The sequence below is a fragment of the Schistocerca piceifrons genome, chromosome 1, assembly GCF_021461385.2.
Source record: "Schistocerca piceifrons isolate TAMUIC-IGC-003096 chromosome 1, iqSchPice1.1, whole genome shotgun sequence".
Lineage (NCBI taxonomy): Eukaryota > Metazoa > Arthropoda > Insecta > Orthoptera > Acrididae > Schistocerca > Schistocerca piceifrons.
The window spans coordinates 698,716,856-698,740,397 of NC_060138.1; the positions used below are offsets into that span (position 1 = coordinate 698,716,856).

General features: G+C 42.9%; 1 protein-coding gene across 1 annotated transcript in view; it reads right to left on the reverse strand.

Moving 5' to 3' along the window:
* The window catches only part of LOC124768767 (lachesin-like), a 270,681-nt gene extending 247,406 nt beyond the window's left edge, over positions 1 to 23,275 (reverse strand). Inside the window, exons 1-2 of the mRNA XM_047249158.1 lie at positions 23,266 to 23,275; positions 23,044 to 23,156 (exon numbers count right to left, since the gene is read on the reverse strand). Of these exons, the coding sequence (XP_047105114.1) occupies positions 23,044 to 23,156; positions 23,266 to 23,275 (123 nt within the window). The remainder of the gene's footprint in view (positions 1 to 23,043; positions 23,157 to 23,265) is intronic.
* Between the last annotated feature and the right edge of the window lie 267 nt (positions 23,276 to 23,542).

Below are 23,542 nucleotides of genomic sequence, written 5' to 3' on the forward strand. Positions count from 1 at the left end.
ACCCCTTTTCAGGAACCACACGTTTGTCTGGCCCCTCAACGGGTACCTATCCGTATTGGTAGCACCAACGGTGCAGCTATCCATATCATTGAGGTCTGCAAGCCTCCCCACCAACGAACGGCAAGACCCACGGTTCATGGATGGGGAGATGGGAGGTGAAAACTCTTAAAAACTTTTAAATGAAACAGACGTGTTAACAATTTTAAAAATTTTCACGTAAAAAATTCGGCGCGCTACTTTTCAGCACGCCCTCGTACATGTGAGTTGGGAGGTGTGTGAGACAGGTGGAGCAGTGTGGTTATGGACAAGGGAATCTCCGGCTTTTATGGCGAGTACGGTCGATCGGATGATAAACACACAGCTCAAGCTGATGTACAGAGTTTTTCTGATATTGTGATCAATGGGGGTAGATTTTCCCGCGATGTCATATTAAAGTCACAGCTTGGGTTGCTACCTATAACCCATCCAAATTTAGCTCTTTCTGATTATTAATTACGGAGAAATTTACAATTTAGCCAACACAAAAATCGCGGATTTTACCCTACAAAATGGGGAAAGCCTTACAGTGTGAGTCTTTGCTACATTTGAGATAAACATGGATAAAAACGGATGACTGCATAATAAAAACACTTTAAATACCTCTTGTAAGGTTGTTGTATAGATCCTAATGAATATTCATTTTAGACAGTGGCATTGTACCTTTAGGCGAGATAATCTCACGCAGCGTGTCTTGCCTTTTGTGGGGGTTACCATCGAGAATTGTCCTCATACCTTTGATGCTGGGGGATTTACCCCGAAACACGGGGGGTTTTGCCCCGTTTCCGCATTTTCTGACAAATCCCCCACTGTTGATTGTTGATTTAGGTGACCAACTGGAACAGTTATTTCCACGCGAAAGTGAGGCTTACGTAATAGTATCAACAAGGAAATCGCTGACTCTTCTTTTCAAACCCTACTTTATATAATGTTGAAGTAAAATATCAGGAAAGTTCCATGTAAGTAGTGAAAAACAGATTTGCCTCATTTTATTCACCTCTAGAGCTACCTGTCGGGATGAAATTTCATGAACAGTAACTTACAATAAGACAAACCTGCCCATGTGCTCAATCAGTTCAAAAACTCGGCGTGGATTTTCCCCCATGGGAGCTTTACCCCCGCGTACCTAGGGCAGCGGATATTTGTATTGAGATTAAATAGTTCAGAAGTTCTTCTTCGTTTAAGTAACACAAAACAGAAATAAACTGAAAGATCTAGCATATTGGTAAAAAACGTAAATATTTTTTGATAATAACTGAAAAACAGGAATTTGTGTGATTGCAGGAAAATGTTTTGCACAAAAAATTATTGTTTAATTTAAGATCAGTTTTTATGGAATCATTATTCACAGTATTCAAATAGTAGCTATGCAAGCCCGCTTTTCTTAGTTGTGTCGTGTTATGAAAGTACTTGTGTGTATGTGTGTGTATGTTTGTGTGTGTGTGTGTGTGTGTGTGTGTGTGTGTGTGTGTGTGTGTGTGTGTGTGTGCGCGCGCTTGCTTGGACCTTTCAGGACTTAATTATCACTGTTTATGGGAGTAATGATTGCTTTTTGTCAGCATACACGTCTTTCAAAATTTCAAACTGTGCTGATAGCGATTTACAAGTAGAGTTATCAGTTATGATTGTATAATTTACAAACTCACGATTTATTAATATTACCTCATCTGGGAACTCATCTGACTACAGTAGGAGTTCCACTATGCAATGCGTTAATACTTATTCATGTTTAATACCGATAGCGAGCACTCGTTATAACTGTGGTATTTCGCCTGCTCACGTAGTAAGTGTGACACGAAAACATTCCTATCCTAAATGTTTAGGATAAATGGGGCCAATGGTTGCACTTCGGTCATACGTAAGCATCATAAGTATTTGTAAAGTTATACAAGAAAGGCCAACCGAAGTTTCCTATACGATTGTGAAACTTAGACACTTACTAAAAGAGAAGCTTCATGAGCGTCTTTCGCTGAAATATTTCTTCGAATTCTGGTGGGGTCTTATAGAAAAGATAAATAATGAAGACATAGGAAAAAAAAATTAAATTTGTCCTGTGTATCGTACGAAGGGTTTACGATCTAGCTTGTACATCTCCAGGTCGGCACCCTGTGAAAGCTTGGAGATATCAACCTGTGCCAGGAAATACAATAAAGCAAAGGAAACGGTAGACTTCGGAACAAGCTATTAAGTCTAATGCTTCGAATGGTGTTATGTAGGCAGAGGAGTTTCAGTAGTACGTAATTTCTAAAGTGTTCCCTTCATTTCTATTGTCTTTATTTACCTGTATTTTCTCCGCGTAGTTAGCCTGTTTTCTTTAGGTAATGCTGCAGTCATTTACTGATAACCCTTCTTGTTTTTCTCAGTCCTTCTTTCCTCCCTTTCTTCCTTCCTTTAACTAAGGTTAAAATAAACATAAACGTAAATACAGACGCCGCCAAAAGATCATCCAAAAACAAAAAGCATACAACTCAAGCGTCATTTCCTGTGGCGGCGCGTGAACCCAAGAACCTGAAATAGCAAACTAACATATGAATCCCCAGGAGCTGAGTTCCTTATTGTATAATTAAGTTTATAACTAAAGACAAAACGGTTCTTAGTTGCCAGCCCGGTGGGCGTTTCTCACGCAGAAACCAGCAGACCACGTACCTTACGGCCTGAATCGTAGTGGAAGACACGATATCTTACTTCCTGCATGGCGTATAGGGCCCAAAATATTTCACGTAAGGTCGCTAAAACCTAATGCAAAATGCCCTGGCATTTCAACAACTATTCCGATTGTGAATCGTCAAATGCCACAAAACAACGACGAAAGGTATTTGTGAGTGAGAGAACGCTCTTACGTCTACATATACACTCCTGGAAATGGAAAAAAGAACACATTGACACCGGTGTGTCAGACCCACCATACTTGCTCCGGACACTGCGAGAGGGCTGTACAAGCAATGATCACACGCACGGCACAGCGGACACACCAGGAACCGCGGTGTTGGCCGTCGAATGGCGCTAGCTGCGCAGCACTTGTGCACCGCCGCCGTCAGTGTCAGCCAGTTTGCCGTGGCATACGGAGCTCCATCGCAGTCTTTAACACTGGTAGCATGCCGCGACAGCGTGGACGTGAACCGTATGTGCAGTTGACGGACTTTGAGCGAGGGCGTATAGTGGGCATGCGGGAGGCCGGGTGGACGTACCGCCGAATTGCTCAACACGTGGGGCGTGAGGTCTCCACAGTACATCAGTGTTGTCGCCAGTGGTCGGCGGAAGGTGCACGTGCCCGTCGACCTGGGACAGGACCGCAGCGACGCACGGATGCACGCCAAGACCGTAGGATCCTACGCAGTGCCGTAGGGGACCGCACCGCCACTTCCCAGCAAATTAGGGACACTGTTGCTCCTGGGGTATCGGCGAGGACTATTCGCAACCGTCTCCATGAAGCTGGGATACGGTCCCGCACACCGTTAGGCCGTCTTCCGCTCACGCCCCAACATCGTGCAGCCCGCCTCCAGTGGTGTCGCGACAGGCGTGAATGGAGGGACGAATGGAGATGTGTCGTCTTCAGCGATGAGAGTCGCTTCTGCCTTGGTGCCAATGATGGTCGTATGCGTGTTTGGCGCCGTGCAGGTGAGCGCCACAATCAGGACTGCATACGACCGAGGCACACAGGGCCAACACCCGGCATCATGGTGTGGGGAGCGATCTCCTACACTGGCCGTACACCACTGGTGATCGTCGATGGGACACTGAATAGTGCACGGTACATCCAAACCGTCATCGAACCCATCGTTCTACCATTCCTAGACCGGCAAGGGAACTTGCTGTTCCAACAGGACAATGCACGTCCGCATGTATCCCGTGCCACCCAACGTGCTCTAGAAGGTGTAAGTCAACTACCCTGGCCAGCAATATCTCCGGATCTGTCCCCCATTGAGCATGTTTGGGACTGGATGTAGCGTCGTCTCACGCGGTCTGCACGTCCAGCACGAACGCTGGTCCAACTGAGGCGCCAGGTGGAAATGGCATGGCAAGTCGTTCCACAGGACTACATCCAGCATCTCTACGATCGTCTCCATGGGAGAATAGCAGCCTGCATTGCTGCGAAAGGTGGATATACACTGTACTAGCGCTGACATTGTGCATGCTCTGTTGCCTGTGTCTATGTGCCCGTGGTTCTGTCAGTGTGATCATGTGATGTATCTGACCCCAGGAATGTGTCAATAAAGTTTCCCCTTCCTGGGACAATGAATGCACGGTGTTCTCATTTCAATTTCCAGGAGTGTATATATATCCGTCAAGTAACTATACATTGTGTGGCGGAGGATACTTTGAATAGACGTCAGCGATTTTCTGTTCTATTTTGTTTGTCTACTAAGTGAGGAGAAAACGTGTATATATCGCTGTACGCGCCCTAATCGCCTGAGTTTTATTGTCATACTCATGATCACAGTGGTACCAGCGGAATAAGTTCACAGTCTTTCGTGAATATACACTACCGGAAATGTAGTACACACTTTTAGAGTTTTGTAATTCACTCAAGCTTTACTGTTGCAAGAAACGATTACATTTACAGATCAGTAGCACAAGTGGTTCTGAGGTACCAAGTATGACCCATGTTGAAGCAGTTATGTTAGTATGCGATGTAGCCCCCACGGGGGAGATGCAGGCGCTGACTCTGACATCAGACAGATCGTAGAGATGGCGAATACTGTCCTGGAATACTTTAAGCCACGCCTGCTCGACCTCTTCACTTAGTTGTTTAAGAGATGTTGGTTGACGAATCGCGCGAGTTACTTCTCGTCCCATCGTATCCCATACATGCTCGATTGGAGACAAGTCTGCAGATCGCGTTGGCCAGGGAAGTTGCTACATGACTTGCGGAGCACGTTGAGTTTCACTAGCAGTGTGTGGGCGAGCATTATCCTGCTGGGATAACACATCACCATTACAGTATTCTGCAAGTACCGAGGGCTGGTTAACGTCCTCTCCAGAAACACCAAAGGTAAATGGAAGTTGTAGCTTATCGCACCTCAGACCATAAGGTATAGGATGGGGCGAGTGTGTCTTGGACGAATTCATTCTACTAGACGGCGCTTACCAGGTATATGTTGTATGCACAAACAACCATCACTTGCATGCAGGCAGAATCTGCTTTCATCGCTAAAGAGCGCGGCTCGCCGTTCCATTTTCCAAGTGATCTGCTGACAGCACCAGACGAGCCGCGCACGTCGATGCTGTGGCGTAAGTGGAGGACTGGTTAGACGTGTGCTTGCCCGTAGTCCGACTGCTAATAACCGGGTCGTTAAAGTTCCTGTTGACATGTGTGGGCTCACAAGCCCTCCTATCTGTGCTGTGATGCGATCTGCCACTAGCCGGCCGCTGTGGCCGAGCTGTTCTAGGCGCTTCAGTCCGGAACCGCGCTGCTGCTACGGTCGCAGGTTCGAATCCTGCCTCGGGCTCAAATGTGTCTGATGTCCTTAGGTAAGTTAGGTTTAAGAAGTTTTAAGTCTCGGGGACCGATGACCTCAGATGTTAAGTCCCATAGTGCTTAGAGCCATTTGAACCATTTTTTTGATCTGCCACTGCTGCCATTACCATACGACGATCCTGGCTGGCGTCTGTGCTGGATGGACGTCCAGAACCTCATCTCCAGGTGTGAGAACGTTCACGTGAGCACTGATCCAGCAGCGTTGCATAACTGACGCAGCAGGTCCAACTTGTGAATAGGTTTTGGGAAAGGACCATTGTGCCACTAGAAGACCAAAATTTGGCCCCTTTCCGACTCGTTCATTTGGCTGTAGGAAACACGAGTGCGTCTCCTTGCATGGTTGCCTGCTTGCTTCACACGTTTGCACCACCTTGTGCCTTCTGGTGGTGAGCATTCACCATAAACAGAGTGGACACAGATGTCGCTCTGGTAGCCATTCCGCTGCTCTATCTGTTGGCAAGTGACTTTGAAACCATTATCAGTACATCTGCTATCCCCCAGGTGGCATATGCTGTCCTTGCCTCAAAACTGACATCGTTTTTCCAGGTGTACTAACTTTTTTCATCTGTGTAGTTTCGCTAAATTTATCCAAGACAGATTCTCAAAAACAGCATAGACTTCTTCCAATGATTCTGTGTTCCTTTTTCGTGGGCTGTAACGACTAATTACAGTCCCAGAGTGTAGTCTCTAAATTCTTTCAGTGTCTGTTGTCATGCCTATCTGACAAGGATTCCAAGCGCTGGAACAATAATCTAGATTTGTTCACATTAGTGTCGATTCATATCGCTTCTTAATATGATGGCAAGTGACTTAGTAAAGCTATTTCTTCGCTGTGCGATTGGTTGACAGCAGTCACTCAACAATTAAAGGCCTTAACTGTTGTTCTTTTGCACTAGCTGTGTTGGTTCAGTGAAAAGCTCTGTTCGAAGTGATTTCAGAGCATTTTATTATGAGTGTCCTATCGTCCATGTGCAACAAGGAACAAATGAGGGGAGTCTTTCATTTATTGTACTCTCGAGGTGACAACAGCTACGGAGATTGTTCAATGAATGTAGCTGCATTATGTCTACAGCTGTCTTAGTGAAGCAGAAATTTACATGTGGATAAATCACTTAGAAGTAGACAGGTATCTGTCTACGACGATAAGCGTTTGGGTACACCATCCACTTGAAAAATGGACTGGAATACTGAGACAGCTGACTGAATGCTTCGTGATGATAGCATTACTAGTGGCGATGATATTGCGCAATGATATGAAGAGTCAACACTATTCAGCATTTGCTAGCGTCCATGAATCTCTACATTATCGCGAAGTTTGGGCTCTTTGACTACCACGTCAACTGACAAACACAAACAGGAACGTTTGGGAATGTCGAAATCGCATTTAAGGCGTTCTAAATAGGAAGGAGAAGACTTTCTGAGTCACATGGTAACTGTTTATGACACTCGGGTCCATCACTACGAACCAAAGAGTAAGCGGCAATGTATGGTGTGAAAACATATCAAGTTAAACTTAAAAATCCAAACTTCTGCAGGGAAGTCGACCGTAACGGAGTTTTGGTATTTAAAGGTACAGTGTTGATTCATTATACTCCTAAAAGTCAACCAGTGAATACTGACAACTGTGAGCTACTGTGAGGTCTGAAGCCCAAAATCAAACTGAAGAGTAGAGGCTTTCAAAAGGTCCGATTTTGCTTTAGGTTAATGTCCGTCCTCATACATTTGGAAAACCATTCAGTGCACTGAAAACCTTTATTTTGAGGAGCTGCTGGAGTATGTATCCTACAGACATTGAAACTAACTGTTTATTTTTTTTATTGGCAAAGACAAATCAAACTTAACCTATTAATTTATTACCCACAGTATACAAGCCCAACGTAATCTGACTGCTATACATTGACAACATTATTTCCAATAATTAACACAAAAGAATGGCCCTGAATTGCAAGAAATTCTAACAATAATACAAATCCAAAAAATATGAAATTAGAAGTATGAAACTACCTCCAACTCTGTTAATTGCCTAAACTCTTTTCAATCACGAATCCCGATAGTGGAAACCTCATCCTTTTTCATAAGTTACTTACCTCACAGAAAATTTTCATAACACGGACAACAGCAATTACAGCAAATAGCAACAACAGCCAGCTAAATAAAAAGATTCTAACTACTGCAGACTCTAACTACTAGAAGGCATATGGTTCGCAAAAAGAAAGAGCAAACAATGTATTCAGAAAATTTTACCTTATTCATGTGACATCCAGTTCCAAAAATTATAAGTTATCAATAATTCCACTACCGAAACGTTATCAACAACATACATCCATTATCATACCTTTCCTTGCATCTTTTCTTATAAGAAATTTCATCTCACTTTACATTGCGTGTCCTACCAACACAGAGCATCCACTAAGAAAAAACATGTCCATACACTTCTCTATCGACTCGCTAACTGCTAGTCCGTCCAACCACAGAATCTCTTGCCGAGGGCTCAGAGCGCTGTCAGCAGTATTAACACAGTCTGTGGCGTTGCCGACGTACAAACAGGCTACTTACAACATGACCAAGCTCCAAGTGATTTTCACCTGTTTAGTGTGATGGAGAAGCACTCGCGTAAGTCCAAGTTTTCGTCGTATGACGAGTTTTGGAGACTGTGCAAGAATGAATATGTACTATGCTACAAAATTTCTTCCAGGATGGAATTATGAAGCTTGTCGAGAGATTGAGCGATTGCATACAGAGTGAGAGATATTATCTAATGAAACAATGTTATTTGAAATACACTTTTCCCAATAAAAATTTTGTTTTAAAACAATTATTTTTACTTTTTGACTTGCCATCGTATTATACATCAAATACATAAATCACGTGACGTGCTCCTAGTGCTCGACACTAATAATGTAATCGAACAGTATCGTGGTGTTCTCATTGTTATCGGCGTTAGAGTTAAGTCAGCGAAAGAAAATTAGGTGAAAATGTCCGGGTAGTCTACTATGTAAACATAAGCTCAAAGAAGTTATTTTGTGCTGTGTCATATGAGCGGAACAGGAAATTCTGGAGATGTTGACTAGAAATCAGTTTCATGATTAATCAAATATTCCGGCCTATTATGCCGTAGTCGAATGGATTTTACATTAAAACCCAACATTTCCTCCCCATGTGCGGAGAACATTTTCAAGGGGAATCGTAGCTTCTTTGAGTGTCCGATTCACACCATGGTTCACTACTGACTGCAGCAAAATTCCGTATGCGCGTGTTCCTGCACAGTGGCGTGACGTCACATGCAATGCGTACTCGAGAGAATTGGCTGTTATCAGTTCCCTGCATCTGCTGCTGCTATCACCCCATTTTGAAAGAGTGGTATACAGCTTCATCAGGACTGGGATCCAGATGTCATTCAGTTTCACGCCATCCTCCTTCTTATTGAAATTCCAGGGGTGTTTAACAATCTCTATGGCGTACCCGCTTGTGGTTGCTAGTATCTGAGACTTATCGAAATGAATGTGATAGTTTCCTGGCTGCAAAGCAAGTTCCGCAACAGCTGATCTACCATTATCCCCCCTACTACAGTTGCCCTTATGCTCTTACAGTCGTTTTTCGGCCGTTCTTCCTGTATTACCGACGCGCACGACCCCACAATTAAATGGTATTATATAAATGCCTGCTTTTTGCAAGGATTTACGAGCATCCTTGGCGAATTTTAAGTGATTCTGTATCTTCCGGGTGGGTTTGTAGATTACCACGATGTTCAGATTTACTCGTCCGCTAAGGTAAAAAGAGCGTTGAGACTGCCGCGAAAAATTCATTGCGATGCACAAGTGCATTAAGGGCGTTACTGCGCATAGGAAAAAATGTTGAAAAAAGAAATAAAACGTATAGGACAGTGTGCAGAGATTTACATAGATTCTGCCCATATACGTTTCATGCGTTAGTATGATTAGGAACTCACATGTGTATTCCATGAAGTGTTAACATAGCCGGCCGCGGTGGCCGAGCGGTTCTAGGTGCTATAGTCTGGAACCGCGCGACCGCTACGGTCGCAGGTTCGAATCCTGCCTTGGGCATGGATGTGTGTGACGTCCTTAGGTTAATTAGGTTTAAGTAGTTCTAAGTTCTAGGGGACTGATGACCTCAGCAGTTAAGTCCCATAGTGCTCAGAGCCATTTGAACCATTTATTTGCTAACGCACTTCGTGGAGAAAACACCCTCGGACGTGCTTTCACATTGCGTTGCCACTGATTCATAAGGCGCGCTGTATGAAGTTGTGTGGTTAACATTGTGAAACATCCTGTAGTTGCTTGTTGTGACGTATTGGCGTAGACAGACTGGGAAACCGCTTACTCAGTGTTCACTTTGCTGTCCTATGGAGGAGGGAACTGCGTGACTATAACCCTTCTCTCACACATCTATTCTTCTCCATCCCCTTGTCCTCCACCCCGTTAATTCCATCCCCCCGCCCCCACCCCTCCAATAATCTTGATAGGGCTTTACTGCACTTAGCCGTGGTACACACATTTCATATTTGTTCTTAATCCACCTGATTTGACAATAAATGTTAACTTTATGCCATTGGAATACTATTTTCAAGAATCAGCGATTTTTTCATCCCCTGCAACACGTAAACAATAAGACGTAGAAAAAAATGACTAAGACTACTTTGTAGGAAATTTAATGTAGCTTAACTTTTTACTTGAAACAGTTTCGCTCTAGAAGCCACTGTTTTCGAGTTATTCAAGGAAAAACATGGAAAGTGATTTTGAAGGCCCCCTCCGCATCGCCTCCTCACACAAACACCCCAAGGGACACATCGCACCGATCAGGGTTTTCAGTATGTTATTCATGGCATTCCCTCCTAGCACTGTACCAAAATTTGTGAGTACATGAATTTTTCCCCTATTCGACCTGTTTTGTTTGGTCTTCGTTGACTGGGCTATTACTTGGCAATGTTTGTATGTGAAATAATAATTAGGTACTGACATGAGTTATCGAAAGCCCTCTGTCATTTCCTTTTTTATAGCACGAATGTTGAGAGGCAAGCTTTGTACCTCAGCGAGCGCTACTTGAGTTAATGCCTGTGGCGCGACTGTTCACGGGCAGGACTCGTATCAGGCAGCTAATAGTACCCGGGCGCACGGAGACCGAGCGCCGCCTGCGGCCCGGCTAGCGATGTCTGTTAACTATGGAAATGGAGAGGAGGACTGCGCGGCGGTGTGTTTGCGGGTAAACTCGGTAGCGAACTGTTTAGAAGTGCGGCGCCCGCGGCAGCTGTTGCAGGGGTGGGGCGGCTCGCCCGCCAAACGCCGTGCCGGCGCCAGCCAGATCACGGCAGGGGCGGCTGCGCCAGCCCGCTATTCACCGGACGGAAACAGCGGCCGGCGGACAGTTCGCCACTGCGTGCATCGCCGCGCCGAGCCGGCCAACTCAGGCAGTAACTTTAAAGCGAGCCTTATTCGCCCTCGGTCTGAAACTCGTGGCGATTGCGAAACGAGAGAGCCTGCCGCTACAATTTCGGCCTTGCCCTAATACGCAATTCTAAAGCCGAAGCGGATATTAGGTGACCTAGTCTCATACGTACAATAAGGGTTCCTGCATTATCTACAGAGTGATCACAGAGTCCCATTACCTGCTATGTATTACACATAACCAGAAGTTCCCATACATTTTGTCACTGCGTACCACTTGACATTTTTAGAAATTTGGAAATACCACTAGAGCTTGAAGGTTGAGCAGCGGCTGCTGCAGAGGGGAACAGGGCGGAGGGAACATTTTTCGCCATTTTGTTCTAAGCTAAAGACATACATACAATTTTTGCGTCGTGCCGATCAATTACTATGTACGGTATAAATCGGAACACAAAATTAAGTAATTTTTCGCGGAAGCTTAAATACCGCTCCATGGTTAACTTAAAACACAGTCACAAATAAGCCACGCAACCAAGTTATACTTCACGTTATAATTATAGAAGTCAGGAATCAGTTCGTTGTAGTACGCACACACCGGTTCCAGACGCAAACTTTCTTCGTTTTACGATGATATTTTACGTGACACCCAACAAAGCAGCAATAACAACAATAAACCGTGCACAGCGTAATGATTACTCCAGCGCCATACATTGGCATATCGCGTAAGTCAGCAGCAGTAGCAAAGCGGAACGAAAACTTTCGATTAACCACCGACAAGAGCCGAAGAAAATATCGCCAACGCGAAAACAAGGCGCATCATTACCGAGTAAGGCAGCTACATCTAATGGAGGTAGGAGGGGAGGGGGTACAATCCGATCTTCATGTGTCCTGCGTACATCGGAAACAAACATTCTGCGGTAAATCCATTTTCTTTAAAGTGCTATTTTTGTCATTTAAAAAATAATAATTTTAACTCTACCAGTGCTTGTTTTGTTTACTGGTATGGGTATCACGTGAAATATCTTTACGTACCACCAGCGTCTGAGAACACCTGACGGAGATATTAATGAATTATTGTTTCCGATTGCTGCAGGTGCTGATATGCATCTAAATAATGACTGATGAGTCAACTTACACCATGGAAGTGCTGATCGTAATAAGCATTTTGGCTCACGAATAACCCCATACAGGAAAATCAATGAGAGATATTCAATATGATTTCACTGCAAGGTTTCAGAAACCTTTCCCAACGACGCCAACAATTTTACCTTCTATATCTACATCTACATTTACATGGATACTTTGCAAATCACATTGAAGTACCTGGCAGAGGGTTCATCGAACCACCTTCACAATTGTCTGTTATTCCAATCTCGTATAGCGCGCGAAAAAAACGAACACCTATATCTTTCCGTACGAGCTCTTATTTCCCTTATTTTATCGTGGTGACCTTTTCTCCCTATGTACGTCGGTGTCAACAAAATATTTTAGCATTCGGAGGAGAAAGTTGGTGATTGGAATTTCGAGAGAAGATTCTGTCGCAACGAAGAACGCCTTTTTTTAATGAGGTCCAGCCCAAATCCTGTATCATTTCAGTGACACTCCCTATCATATTTCGCGATAATACAAAATGTGCTGCCCTTCTTTGAACCTTTCCGATGCACTCTGTCAGTCCTATCTAGTAAGGATCCCACACCGCGCAGCAGTATTCTAAAAGAGGACGGACAAGCGTAGTGTAGGCAGTCTCCTTAGTAGATCTGTCACATTTTCTAAGTGTCCTGCCAATAAAACGCAGTCTTTGGTTAGCCTTCCTCACAATCTTTTTTATGTGTTCCTTCCTATTTAAGTTGTTCGCAATTGTAATTCCAAGGTATTTAATTGAATTCACAGCCTTTAGATTTGACTGATTTATCGTGAAACTGAACTTTAACCTTGGAAGAAAAAGCTCAGAACGAGAACCAAAACGACTGGAAACGTGTGTGGAGGTTTCAGCTTCTGTCCAATCTTCGCCAAAAATGTCCCTTCGTAAGCGGTCACTGAAATTCGGAGATCGATATTCGACATGGTAAAAACACATGAAGAATGATTTGAAGTTAAAGGCATTTAAACCTTAATTTGTAATTAATGAGATGCTAAAATATCGTGAGGCTTCCTTCAAGGGGGCATTATGTCGCAGTGCCCAAGCGAGGAGCATTTATTTCAGGAGTAAAGAGAAGCCACATTTTTTGTGAAGAACTTGAACACCACCCACCAAATGGCATGATCTGAACTTCAATGTCTGCAACTCATTTGGTAGGTCCACATTTCTTTGGCACTCCATCATATTGCGTATCTCATCATGTTACGAGGTTGGTTTATTCCACATGTGCTACGTCGGTGACTGCTGGGAATTGTGTGTGGTTCCATCAGGGTGGAGCACCAGCCTATCACTTATTGCCGTCACACAATATCTCAACGAGCTATGTTCTTACAAACAGATTGGCCGTGGTTCTATTCATTTCCTCCCACCTTCGGAGTGGCCGGTCTAAAGTTCTACCTGTCGTCTTGGGCAAGGCATTATGATGTTTCATTAAACAGAAAGTTGCTACTACACGTTATGAGACATTTAACCAACATAAGTATGCTGTGTGATTTGCATTTACTACTGACACAACACCAATGTTAGGAGATTTTCACATCGTACATGGAGGAAACTCATACTCTAATCAGACCGATGGTGTGCACTCTGAAATAAATAATAAAGAGTAATGACACTATGGAAAAGTTGTCTTCTGTCATGATCCCACGGTAATACACTGCGATTATCTACGAATATGTTGACACTTGATAGGGGGTAATGGGACTTCGTGATCAGTCTGCACAACTGTATTTTGCAAATAAAAATAAAGAGTATGGCAGAGAGAGTTTTTCATTGTTGTATGCTGAGGTATCTTCCTGAACCCACTGCCAGTAGACGTAGAACACTGTCGGCGGTGAGTGTCATCTAAGCAGCAGTTGAAGTGTTCCACACTAGCAGGATCTTCCCCCAACTTTAAAACTTAGCTGTGGGCGTATCCGTATGCTCGATGGGCCTGCTTGGATTCCTTGTCTCGACAAACACATTATTTGTTTACAACTTTCACACTGTGCAATAAAGCGCTCTTTTTTTCACACTACAAGGAACTCTTACCAAGAACGTCCGCCTCTAAAAGCATTCCTGCATAATATTGAGTACATCCACATCTACATCAATACTCCGCAGACCACCTGACGATGAGTTTCGGAGGGTACTTCTGGTCCCACTGGTGGCTTTTGGAAGAATGATTGACGATAAACCACTGCATTAGGTCCAGTCTCTCGAATTTTCTCGTTGTGGTCGTATTGTGGAAATAATATGTTGAGCAACTCTACCCGGAACGTGGTCTCTGAATTTCAGCAGTAAACCACCGCGTGATACACAACGCCTCTCTTACAGCATCTGCCATAGGAGTTTGTTGAGCGTATCTGTAGCGCTCTGACGTCGACTAAACGACCCTTTGACGAAATGTACTGCCCTTTGTTGAAACTTCTTTATCTCATCTATTAGTCCTACCTGGTAAGGGTGCCATAGTGACGAACAGTGCTCAATAATCGTTCGAACAAATGTTCTACAAGCTACTTCTTTCGTGGATGAGTTACACTGCCTTCAGATTCCTCCTATGAAACTTAGTCTAACAGCTGCTTTTCCTACTATTTGTTTTACGGTGTCATTCCATTTATGGTCACTCCAGATGGTTACTCCTAGATATTTTACAATGGATACTGTTTCCAGCAATTTGTCATCAGTCGTGTAGTTGTACAGCAGCGGATTTCTTCCCCTTTCTATGGGCAATATGTTCCATTCACTTACGTTCAGGGTCTACTGCCAGTCCCTCTATCATTCATGAATCCTCGGCGGGTCTTTCTGAAAATCCCTACAGCATTCTGGAGTTGCTACCTTCTTCAAAATGTTTGGTAACATTTTTGGAAAACAGCAATCTTGTAAGCCATATAAAATTAAGCTATATAAAATTAATTAAAACCCGGTCTAGATCGGGATGGTTTTAGCCTAGTCGTAAGCCATCTTCAGAATTGCATCATCAGCAGCATTTGACGATGTATAGAACAGTAAGCCTCAGTCGATGAAACTTCTGAACTCAAACTGAGCAGTTTCAGCGACTGAGGTTTAGTGACCCACGCTTTTAAACCGAACTAAAAAGTATAACTTAACTACTCCTAGTGACATACAGTTGCCTAGTTCCCTACGGAGAGTCCAGAAAATTTTTGATTGTGTATTTTTAACGGCTATGAAAATACTTATAATATAATAAAAAGTGGGGTGCATGCCGTACACAAGTGATGTTCGAATACTTCATGTTCTTACTATTATCTATTGCACACCCCTCCTCCTTCCACGTTTTTGGTTTTAAGTCTTACACAACCACAAATTTTCAAGACCATCTGTACGGTTCTATGGGGAAATTATCTTAGTTCCACTTAAAAATGAAGAATACTAAAAATTCATTTCAATTTAAATAATTATTTTTCTTTCCTCCAGTGTATTTCGTCGAATTGGAATGGATTTTGAATGATTGTCTTGGAACATTACCAAACTACGTTGTCGGAGACTGCGAGAAAGACCTTTGCCATCCGATGGTAGCGCACTATGTGAGTAGTATCATGAAACAGCGCCAACAGGGGCCAGTGTCTAAGACAGAGCAAGTCGAAGATTTGCAAGCGGAAACTTCAAGCTCTTCACAGAGAAACCTACACACGAAAGATAATTTTTTGTGAAAATAGCTCCTGATGGACATGTAGGAAAGGAACCAATGGATAGAAAAGGAAATCGTAATGTTAAACATTAAGTAATTTTCTGTGTCACATTGAAGTTCAATCTGAAAGCATTTTTTTCTTACTTAAAACAGTGTAATGGAATGTTCTTTCTTCTATAGTAACTACTAAGTACGAAATTACAAAGAATTTTAGACATTCTTTTCCATACGAATTCGTCGCAGTACAATTTCGGCTGTGAGGAATAATTCACGAATCCGATCACTTCGAAGAACTGTTAAGATTTTATCTCGTTTCAGCAGACACGCAGTAGCTTTCATTGTATTACTGTTGCCAATAAACATGTTAGCTATAGGACTTTTGTTGTGTATCTAGCATCTGAGTAACACGAATTTTAAAAATTTTGTGAAGTGTCAGCATTCCTACCTAAAGTGTTGGGAAGCGGAAGTTTGTGGGCACTGAGTGGGTGGCTCGGCCACTGTTTCTTTGTTTTAGTAGTCGTCCATCCATATAACAGGCAGTGTGTCATTAAGAAGTCTCTCCAAACGCTCGAAGAATTTTACACACTCGAACATATATTTGTGCAAATACATCCAGACATTATGAATAAACTCTAATTCGTATTCCTGAGGAACCATCACACCAATTTCGTTTGTGAGTACAGCCATCGTTCAAATCACTCATTTCAGAACGACTAAAAGTGTCATATCTGGTCCTTCCAACTATGAAGAAAGAAATGTGATTATTAACTTGAAATGTCAGATTTACGAATCTCTCAAAATATTTATATCTTGCCAGCAATATGAATACAAATTTCTAGAAGAGCTTTTTCAAAAACGTAAATGAACATCACAGAGGAAACGAGAATTAAGTCCAACTTTGTCGCACTTATTCAGTACTTCGTTCTTGCAAGTTAAAATTTGTTTATTAAAGTGCACAATGATTTAGAGAGGAAAGAGGTCTCTCAGAGAAATGTTTTCTGTTTAAATGTATGTGTACAGTGAACACAGGAGGGAAGTTCAGTACCTGCTGCGGAAAATATCGCCCTGCTTCATACTAACAGTTCCCTTCAATTTTTAATTTTTAATCAGCCAACCTGGAGTTAATTAAAGAGACAACTGTTTTATACTCCAGGTCTATTCTAACCTGAAACCATATCCTCATTTTCATTGTGTTTGTTATTGCTTTTGGGCAATGTATTTTTCAGTGCAGTGTTATTATTTGTGTCTTGATGACTGGTGGCAGATTTTCCTTTCATTTCTTTGTTCCTGCAAGATGCTCCACCACAGGAGTTTGTACCTGACCGAAGAAGATGTTGACACATCTACATGAACAAATCATGTTAAAGAACGTAACTCACAAGGAAGGTTAAAATATGAAAATAAGATGTTCCAGGCGCAGTCCCATATTCAGGGTAAGCTTTGCAGCTGCAGGCGGAAGTGTTTGGACAATATTAAGACTCCAGGAAGAGAATTAAAGATTTTAATACTTCCGCTCCCTCAAAGCAAAATGCTCCGACTCTTAACTACCACTAGAGTGATCTATTGCGACTTTCAATATGTTAAACAATTTCAACGTTTCCCAATATGGAATAAAATCTAGCCGTTTCCTGTTTTCGTGAACATTTGAAAACTCAAATGAATAAAATGTTTTGTTGTACACCTAATTTGATATTAGTATTGTGGCCTTGATTGAGCACTACTAAGAGTATTTTCTTTGTTTTTATTACGTACGTTGTGCAGACAGAGCGATATTACAGCTGTGTTTTCAGATCTATTTGATTCGATTAAGTGAGGCATTTGTATTAAGATGTGGTTGTCTGGTACTCATAGTTTTTAAGGAAATGTAAAAAAAATGCTCTAATCTGATTGTAAAAAACTAATATATTCATGAACTTGTGTTCCAAGCTGTGGGAGGAAGAGCGATTATGCATGACGGAAACGACAAGGACACCTTGGGACTCTGGAATGAAACTGCTGCTTGATCCAGGTCAACAGTGGAGGCCGCTGGCGATCAGCCGATGATAATGAAGATTCCATACGTATCCAATGAGAAAGTGCAGAGTATTTATCCACGTGAGAGTATGCAACTGGTCGATAGGAAAGGATTGCCATGAGTTGTGTATGTTGTATAATTGTACACGTGTTAACTGTGTTTTTTAATTAATACTTCTTAAGGCTGCGTCCTCAGGTGACAATGTAAACAGTGGGGAGCTAAATACGCAGGGGGATGCTGCCGGAGACCTGTCTGGAGAGTATTGAAATGTTGACAAATAGTGACAACAGATCAAAAGACCTACCAATGATAAAGTCATAAATGCAGAAGACCAAAGCAGCAATCGATGCGATTCAGAGATAAGAACGTAGGCGTTCGAAATTTTCAACCTTTAAATCAAATAGTAATGTGGCCCTAGTCATCTTTCCAGAATAGTTTCAGGGAGCCGGCGGTGATTTGTTTTTTTTATGGGCATTAGTTCGTGGTTCAGGGAGGGGGGGGGGGGTGGGGTGTTGCCATCATACTGGTTAAACATACCTCATTGATATGCATCTCTGTCCAAATGAAACACAATAAACTGAATACGTTTCCTACAACTCCCACAACCTTCCTCTTGAGCAAACTGGATTCCGTCCAGAACGGAGCTGCGCTGATCAAGTCTTATCTTTAACAAAGTTTGCTGAAGCAGGATACCAAACGAGGCAGAAAACATGAGTTGCTTTCGTCACTCTAAGTGCAGCATATGACAGTTTGGAGGCATGGACTGCTTTATAAATTATTACAACCTGTCCCATGGAAACGGACATCAAAACTAACTTACAACATGTTCACTGGGAGGATATTTACTTTAACTACAGAAAAAGACACTAGCTGCCCAAAAGTATTGAATAATGGTTTACCACAGGGATCCGTCCTTGCTCCTCTGCTGTTTAATTTATATATATCTGATATCCCTCCAACACAGTCCAGAAAGTTTGGCTTTGCAGACGACTAGGCGATAGCTACCCAACACAAGACTTGTGAAAGAACTGAAGAAATCCGAAATTCTGATCTATGTATCTTAAGCCACTATTTCCGCAAATGGACGCTACAACGAAACTCAAGTAAAACAGAAGTTTCATGTTTTCATCTGTCCAACAGCTTTGCACACAGAGCCCTCGATGTCTATTTTGAAAGAGACAAACTTCATTATAAAATGCACCCAAAATACCTTGGGATCATGTTGGATACGACACTTCCTTTTAAGGATCACTTGACACGAACATCTGCTAAGTTCAAAACCAGATACAACATTCTTCATAAACTCTGCGGCTCTCGATGGGGATTGTCAGGAGACACTCCTTGGGTACCAGCATTTGGTTTAGTATACTCAATAGAAGACTACAATGCGCCTGCCTGGCTTAATAGTTCACATGTAAAAAAGACACACGTACAACTTAACGACGCCATGCGCACTGTTAGTGGCTCAATACGACCTACTCCCACATACTGACTACCTATACTGAGCCACATTCCACTTCCTGATACTAGACTAAAGATACGAGAAGGTTGCTAATAACACCGACCTTCCAGTAATGGACGACGTATTCCCTGCGAAGCGAAAAAGACTAAGATCAAGACATCTTTCATCACAGTCAGGATTACCGTGGTAACTGAATTCAATAACATCGATGAATGGAAACGCTGCTGGTAATAAAACTGTTGCCTACAATGCCTGAAGCTGCCTTGCGTCCAGAAGAAACACTGTGGACTCGACCAGCCCCGGGGAATTTGGACTATCTTGAACAGCATCCGAACGGGCCATGGACGATGTGCAGACGCTCTCTACAAGTGGGGGCAAATCTTCACCACCATCGTGTGACTGTGGTGCGGAGCGACAGACAGTTGCTCATGTCCCGCATGTGCCTGCAAGGGTCCTTTCGAAGATTTCCTCATAGCTATGAGTGATGTTATAAAATATATAAAAGACCTTGATATTCATGTATATCTATTGTTATTTGTGTTATTTTACGCTAGACAGCTGTGCTTAAATGTTGACATGTAGTAGTTTTATAACCTTTGTATACGTATTGCCATAGGAAAAATGAATAAGTAATTATTTTTTAAATGTACAGAACTCCTCTCAGAAACCGAAGTTAAGTTGCATTATAACTCTTGCAGCTGTGTGGGTCAAATCGGGGTGTCTTCTTTAGTCGTCAGGATTGGCCAGACACAGCAGCAATATTTGCGCTGCTGCCAAAAACGGATGCTCCACGTTATAAATGAACTGCACCTTTTATTTTTTTTTTACTCCTCTAGCGACGAGCTACCGTACTGTGACACGTGCATGTATGGACTGTGGACATACACTTGGGAAGAATTAAAAAAATTAATTACTTATGTTGACTTTTTTGGGGTGATACTTTAAACTACTACTCTTATACTTGTGATCGTTTTTGCTGCAATATGATTACGATACCACTCTCTACGTGGACATCTTCAGAGAGGCCAGGCGAGTTTCTCTTCGGCAAATTTAATACTCTTTTGGCCAGCGGATTAATTTTCTTTTCTTTGTCTACTTCTGTGATTATGTCCGCTTTCACCACATGTATGGGATAGTCCTAAATATCTAAGTGTTATCAACGTCTGATATTAGCCGATTTACAGAAATGCATCGTACTCTGATACATTTTTTGCTAATATTTCTGGAGGAAATTACAAGAATAAAAAATAATGCCTTTGTTTGGAGTAGTTCTTGAAGAATTTGGATACCTTTGCAGTTGTGTCCATCCTGACTCAACGGCCAGCAGATCCATAAAATGCGCATTACATACACAGCGAGAAACATCTACCGCATGCTATTTTTATTATTAGGGTAAGATGAAATCGGCAATCCATTCGCAAAGCTATTGATGCACCCTTAATAGTGTCATATCTACATATAGTTGTATTGTATTGTGTTGTATGTTAACTGGAGGCCTAGAAACGACGGAGAGGCTCCGTCCTCGCCGCAGCCGCAGTGGCCCACAACCCCACGACGACTACCGCAGTCCACTTCACCCCTCCACCGCCCCACACCGAACCACCCAGTGCCCCCCCCCCTCCCCTCGCCCCCCATGGAACGTTTCACACGGGACGAGTGTTAGAGTAATGGTGGTGTACTCGTACGTGGAGAACTTGTTTGCTCAGCAATCGCCGACATAATGTAGCTGAGGCGGAATAAGGGGAACCAGCCCGCATTCGCCAAGCAGATGGAAAACCGCCCAAAGACCATCCACAGACTGACCGGCTCACCATACCTCGACACAAGTCCGCCGGGCGGATTGGTGCCAGGGACCAGGCGCTCCTTCCCAATCTGGAAAGCCATGCGTTAGACCGCACGGCTAACCGGGCGGGTCCATATATAATTACAGAAATATTCTACAAACGACACCAGTTTAATTTGCTGGCTGAGAAAACTTTTCTTTTTATCTGTTGTTTCAACATTCTTCTGAATGTGTATAACAATAATGTTAATTAGCATTAATATCCGAAAAACCCGTCTCCGCAATTGACAGGAGTGATACACCCAAGGGACCTGGCGCTCGACCCGTGAGTACAGCATTCGTATCCTGATGGCTCCAGAAAGTTTCGTCATTAGTGCTTTGATGGCAAAGAAACGAGAGGCAATGGTGTACAATTTACAATTAGTAAACTCTAGACCAAAGTCCTTGGTTAAAAGCCACGCCTGTCCTTGATTCCTCACAGAGGCAGGACGTATGAGACTTATGGTCGGCGCATCAGATGCGAAATATCACGCCAGAAAGTTGCCTTGGAGCTATTGGAATCGCGATGGCTCTGTACTGGCACCGGCCTCATCTTGGCTTTTCCTTTAATTTCATGCATATTTGTAACTGTCTTCACCAGATTAGTTTGGCCACCGACAGTATGGTAACGGGAAGCGAACCTCCTGCCACAGACAACAGTTGCTGCATTAAGATGACGCATGTGAGGACCGCAACTGTCTGGTCACAGGGAAACGTTAGATTGGAACACAAAAAACTGTTGGCAACGCAGTGGGTAACAAATGATCATTTATTAAAGTAATGGGTAGACAGATAAGTACTCAACTTCAGAGGAAGAATGGTCTTCTGCGAACTATTTGGCGAATGAGGGAAGTAGTCCTTGATTTCAGCGGTTTCTGTGGCTCATAACTATTGGTAGATGGATCGACTATTTGTAAGTCGTGTGGTGGAAGCATAATGTGGTTCCTGTTACGTGCGCCTTTTCTGAGGCGACTGATGGTAACTACGATATTGGAATGCCTGTGTTGTTCAGAAATACGGTGCTGTATTCCTACGGACATGCGTGAATGTCCAGATGAACAGGCACTAATGCTACTACAGCCGTTATTATACGCATGAAATATATTCGTTCGTGTAAGCGGAAAATTCGGGTTCGAGTCGAGGTCCAGCACAAATTTTTCTTGTCGTCACTGCAGTATACAGACAATTGTTATTATTATTCGCAACTGCGAATACATATCACGTTGTCGTAACTACGTGGCGCCACTCTGGGCACTATCCAGATGTGTGGCACCCTCTATCGCTATGTACCGTGTCAGACAGCGGACACAGCAATAACTAATGCCAAAACACTCCACTGCGCATTCACACGTCACAGCCTTTCGCAGCACGAACGCTCGACACTTTATTATACTTGAAAAAGGAATGCAGTGCTGGTTGACTTCCTCTGGGACCTTGTCGAGAACAGGAATGAGGGGCTCCTATATTGTTGCTACTGATCAATGCTAATTTAGTACAGTTAATGATATAGAAATAAATAACGTCACACATACGCACGCCTTTGGCGAAGGTAAATACAGCGATAATTTTACATTCCTCTTCCTTAAGTGACCTCCGTCGCAGGAAAGTACCCCTGATGGGCAGTGCTCTAATCACTTTCAAATAATTATGACCTTGAATATTTATGATGGTAATATGGAGCCGCAGGTAATTTGCCTCCTCAGATTCATGAAATCGCATTTGTTGTCCACAAAAGACCCTGACTGCGTGGAAATATCTGTGCTCAGTAGGCCACGAGATGGAACTCTGATTCTGTCTATTGCAGTGACAAGGCACTTGGAATTTATGCATTTAAAATTATAAAATTTTAACAAGAAGAATAAAAGCATTGTAATAAAACTGAATAGTTCTCATTGGTATTTAAAATAGAAGTGATTGGTGAAAACTTGCTTCTTTCTCCGTCAGTCCAACCCTATTCAAAATTGAATGATGTCCAGTGGGAAACGAACCATTTGCTTGACAGGTGGAGTTGAGTGACACTGTTATTTTAACATTTCGGCCGAATGCCGGCCCGGCCTACCTTGTAGTCGCCCAGGTTGTCGACGACGCAGGGCAGCGAGATGTCGCGGCCGAGCGCCACCGTCGCGTTGGGGATGGGCTCCACGAAGCGCGGCATCGGCGCCTCCGCCACCGCTGCAACACACGCACACCGCCTCTCTGTTAGCCTGGCCAAATTATGATCTGACCTGGGCGAATTTACTTCATTGGCGATTAAAGTAATATTTAATTCAACAAACATTACCTTTTAACATATCAAAAATCAGACAAAATCGTATCCTGGAAAAGCACCTAAAAGTCATGTTCAAAATGACAGCAATTTTTCAAAATTGTTCTATTGTTAAATGTTATCTTACGCGTTATTTTGAGGAACATTCCCTTCCTTCAGGTAAAGTTTGCTAAAAATGGCTACTGCTAGACAATTTATTGTATTAGCAAAAAAAAAAAAAATGGAAAATGGTTAAAGAGGCAGTCATTTTCTAGCGCAGAAGTGTGCTGATGGTACACACGTGGCCAGCAAT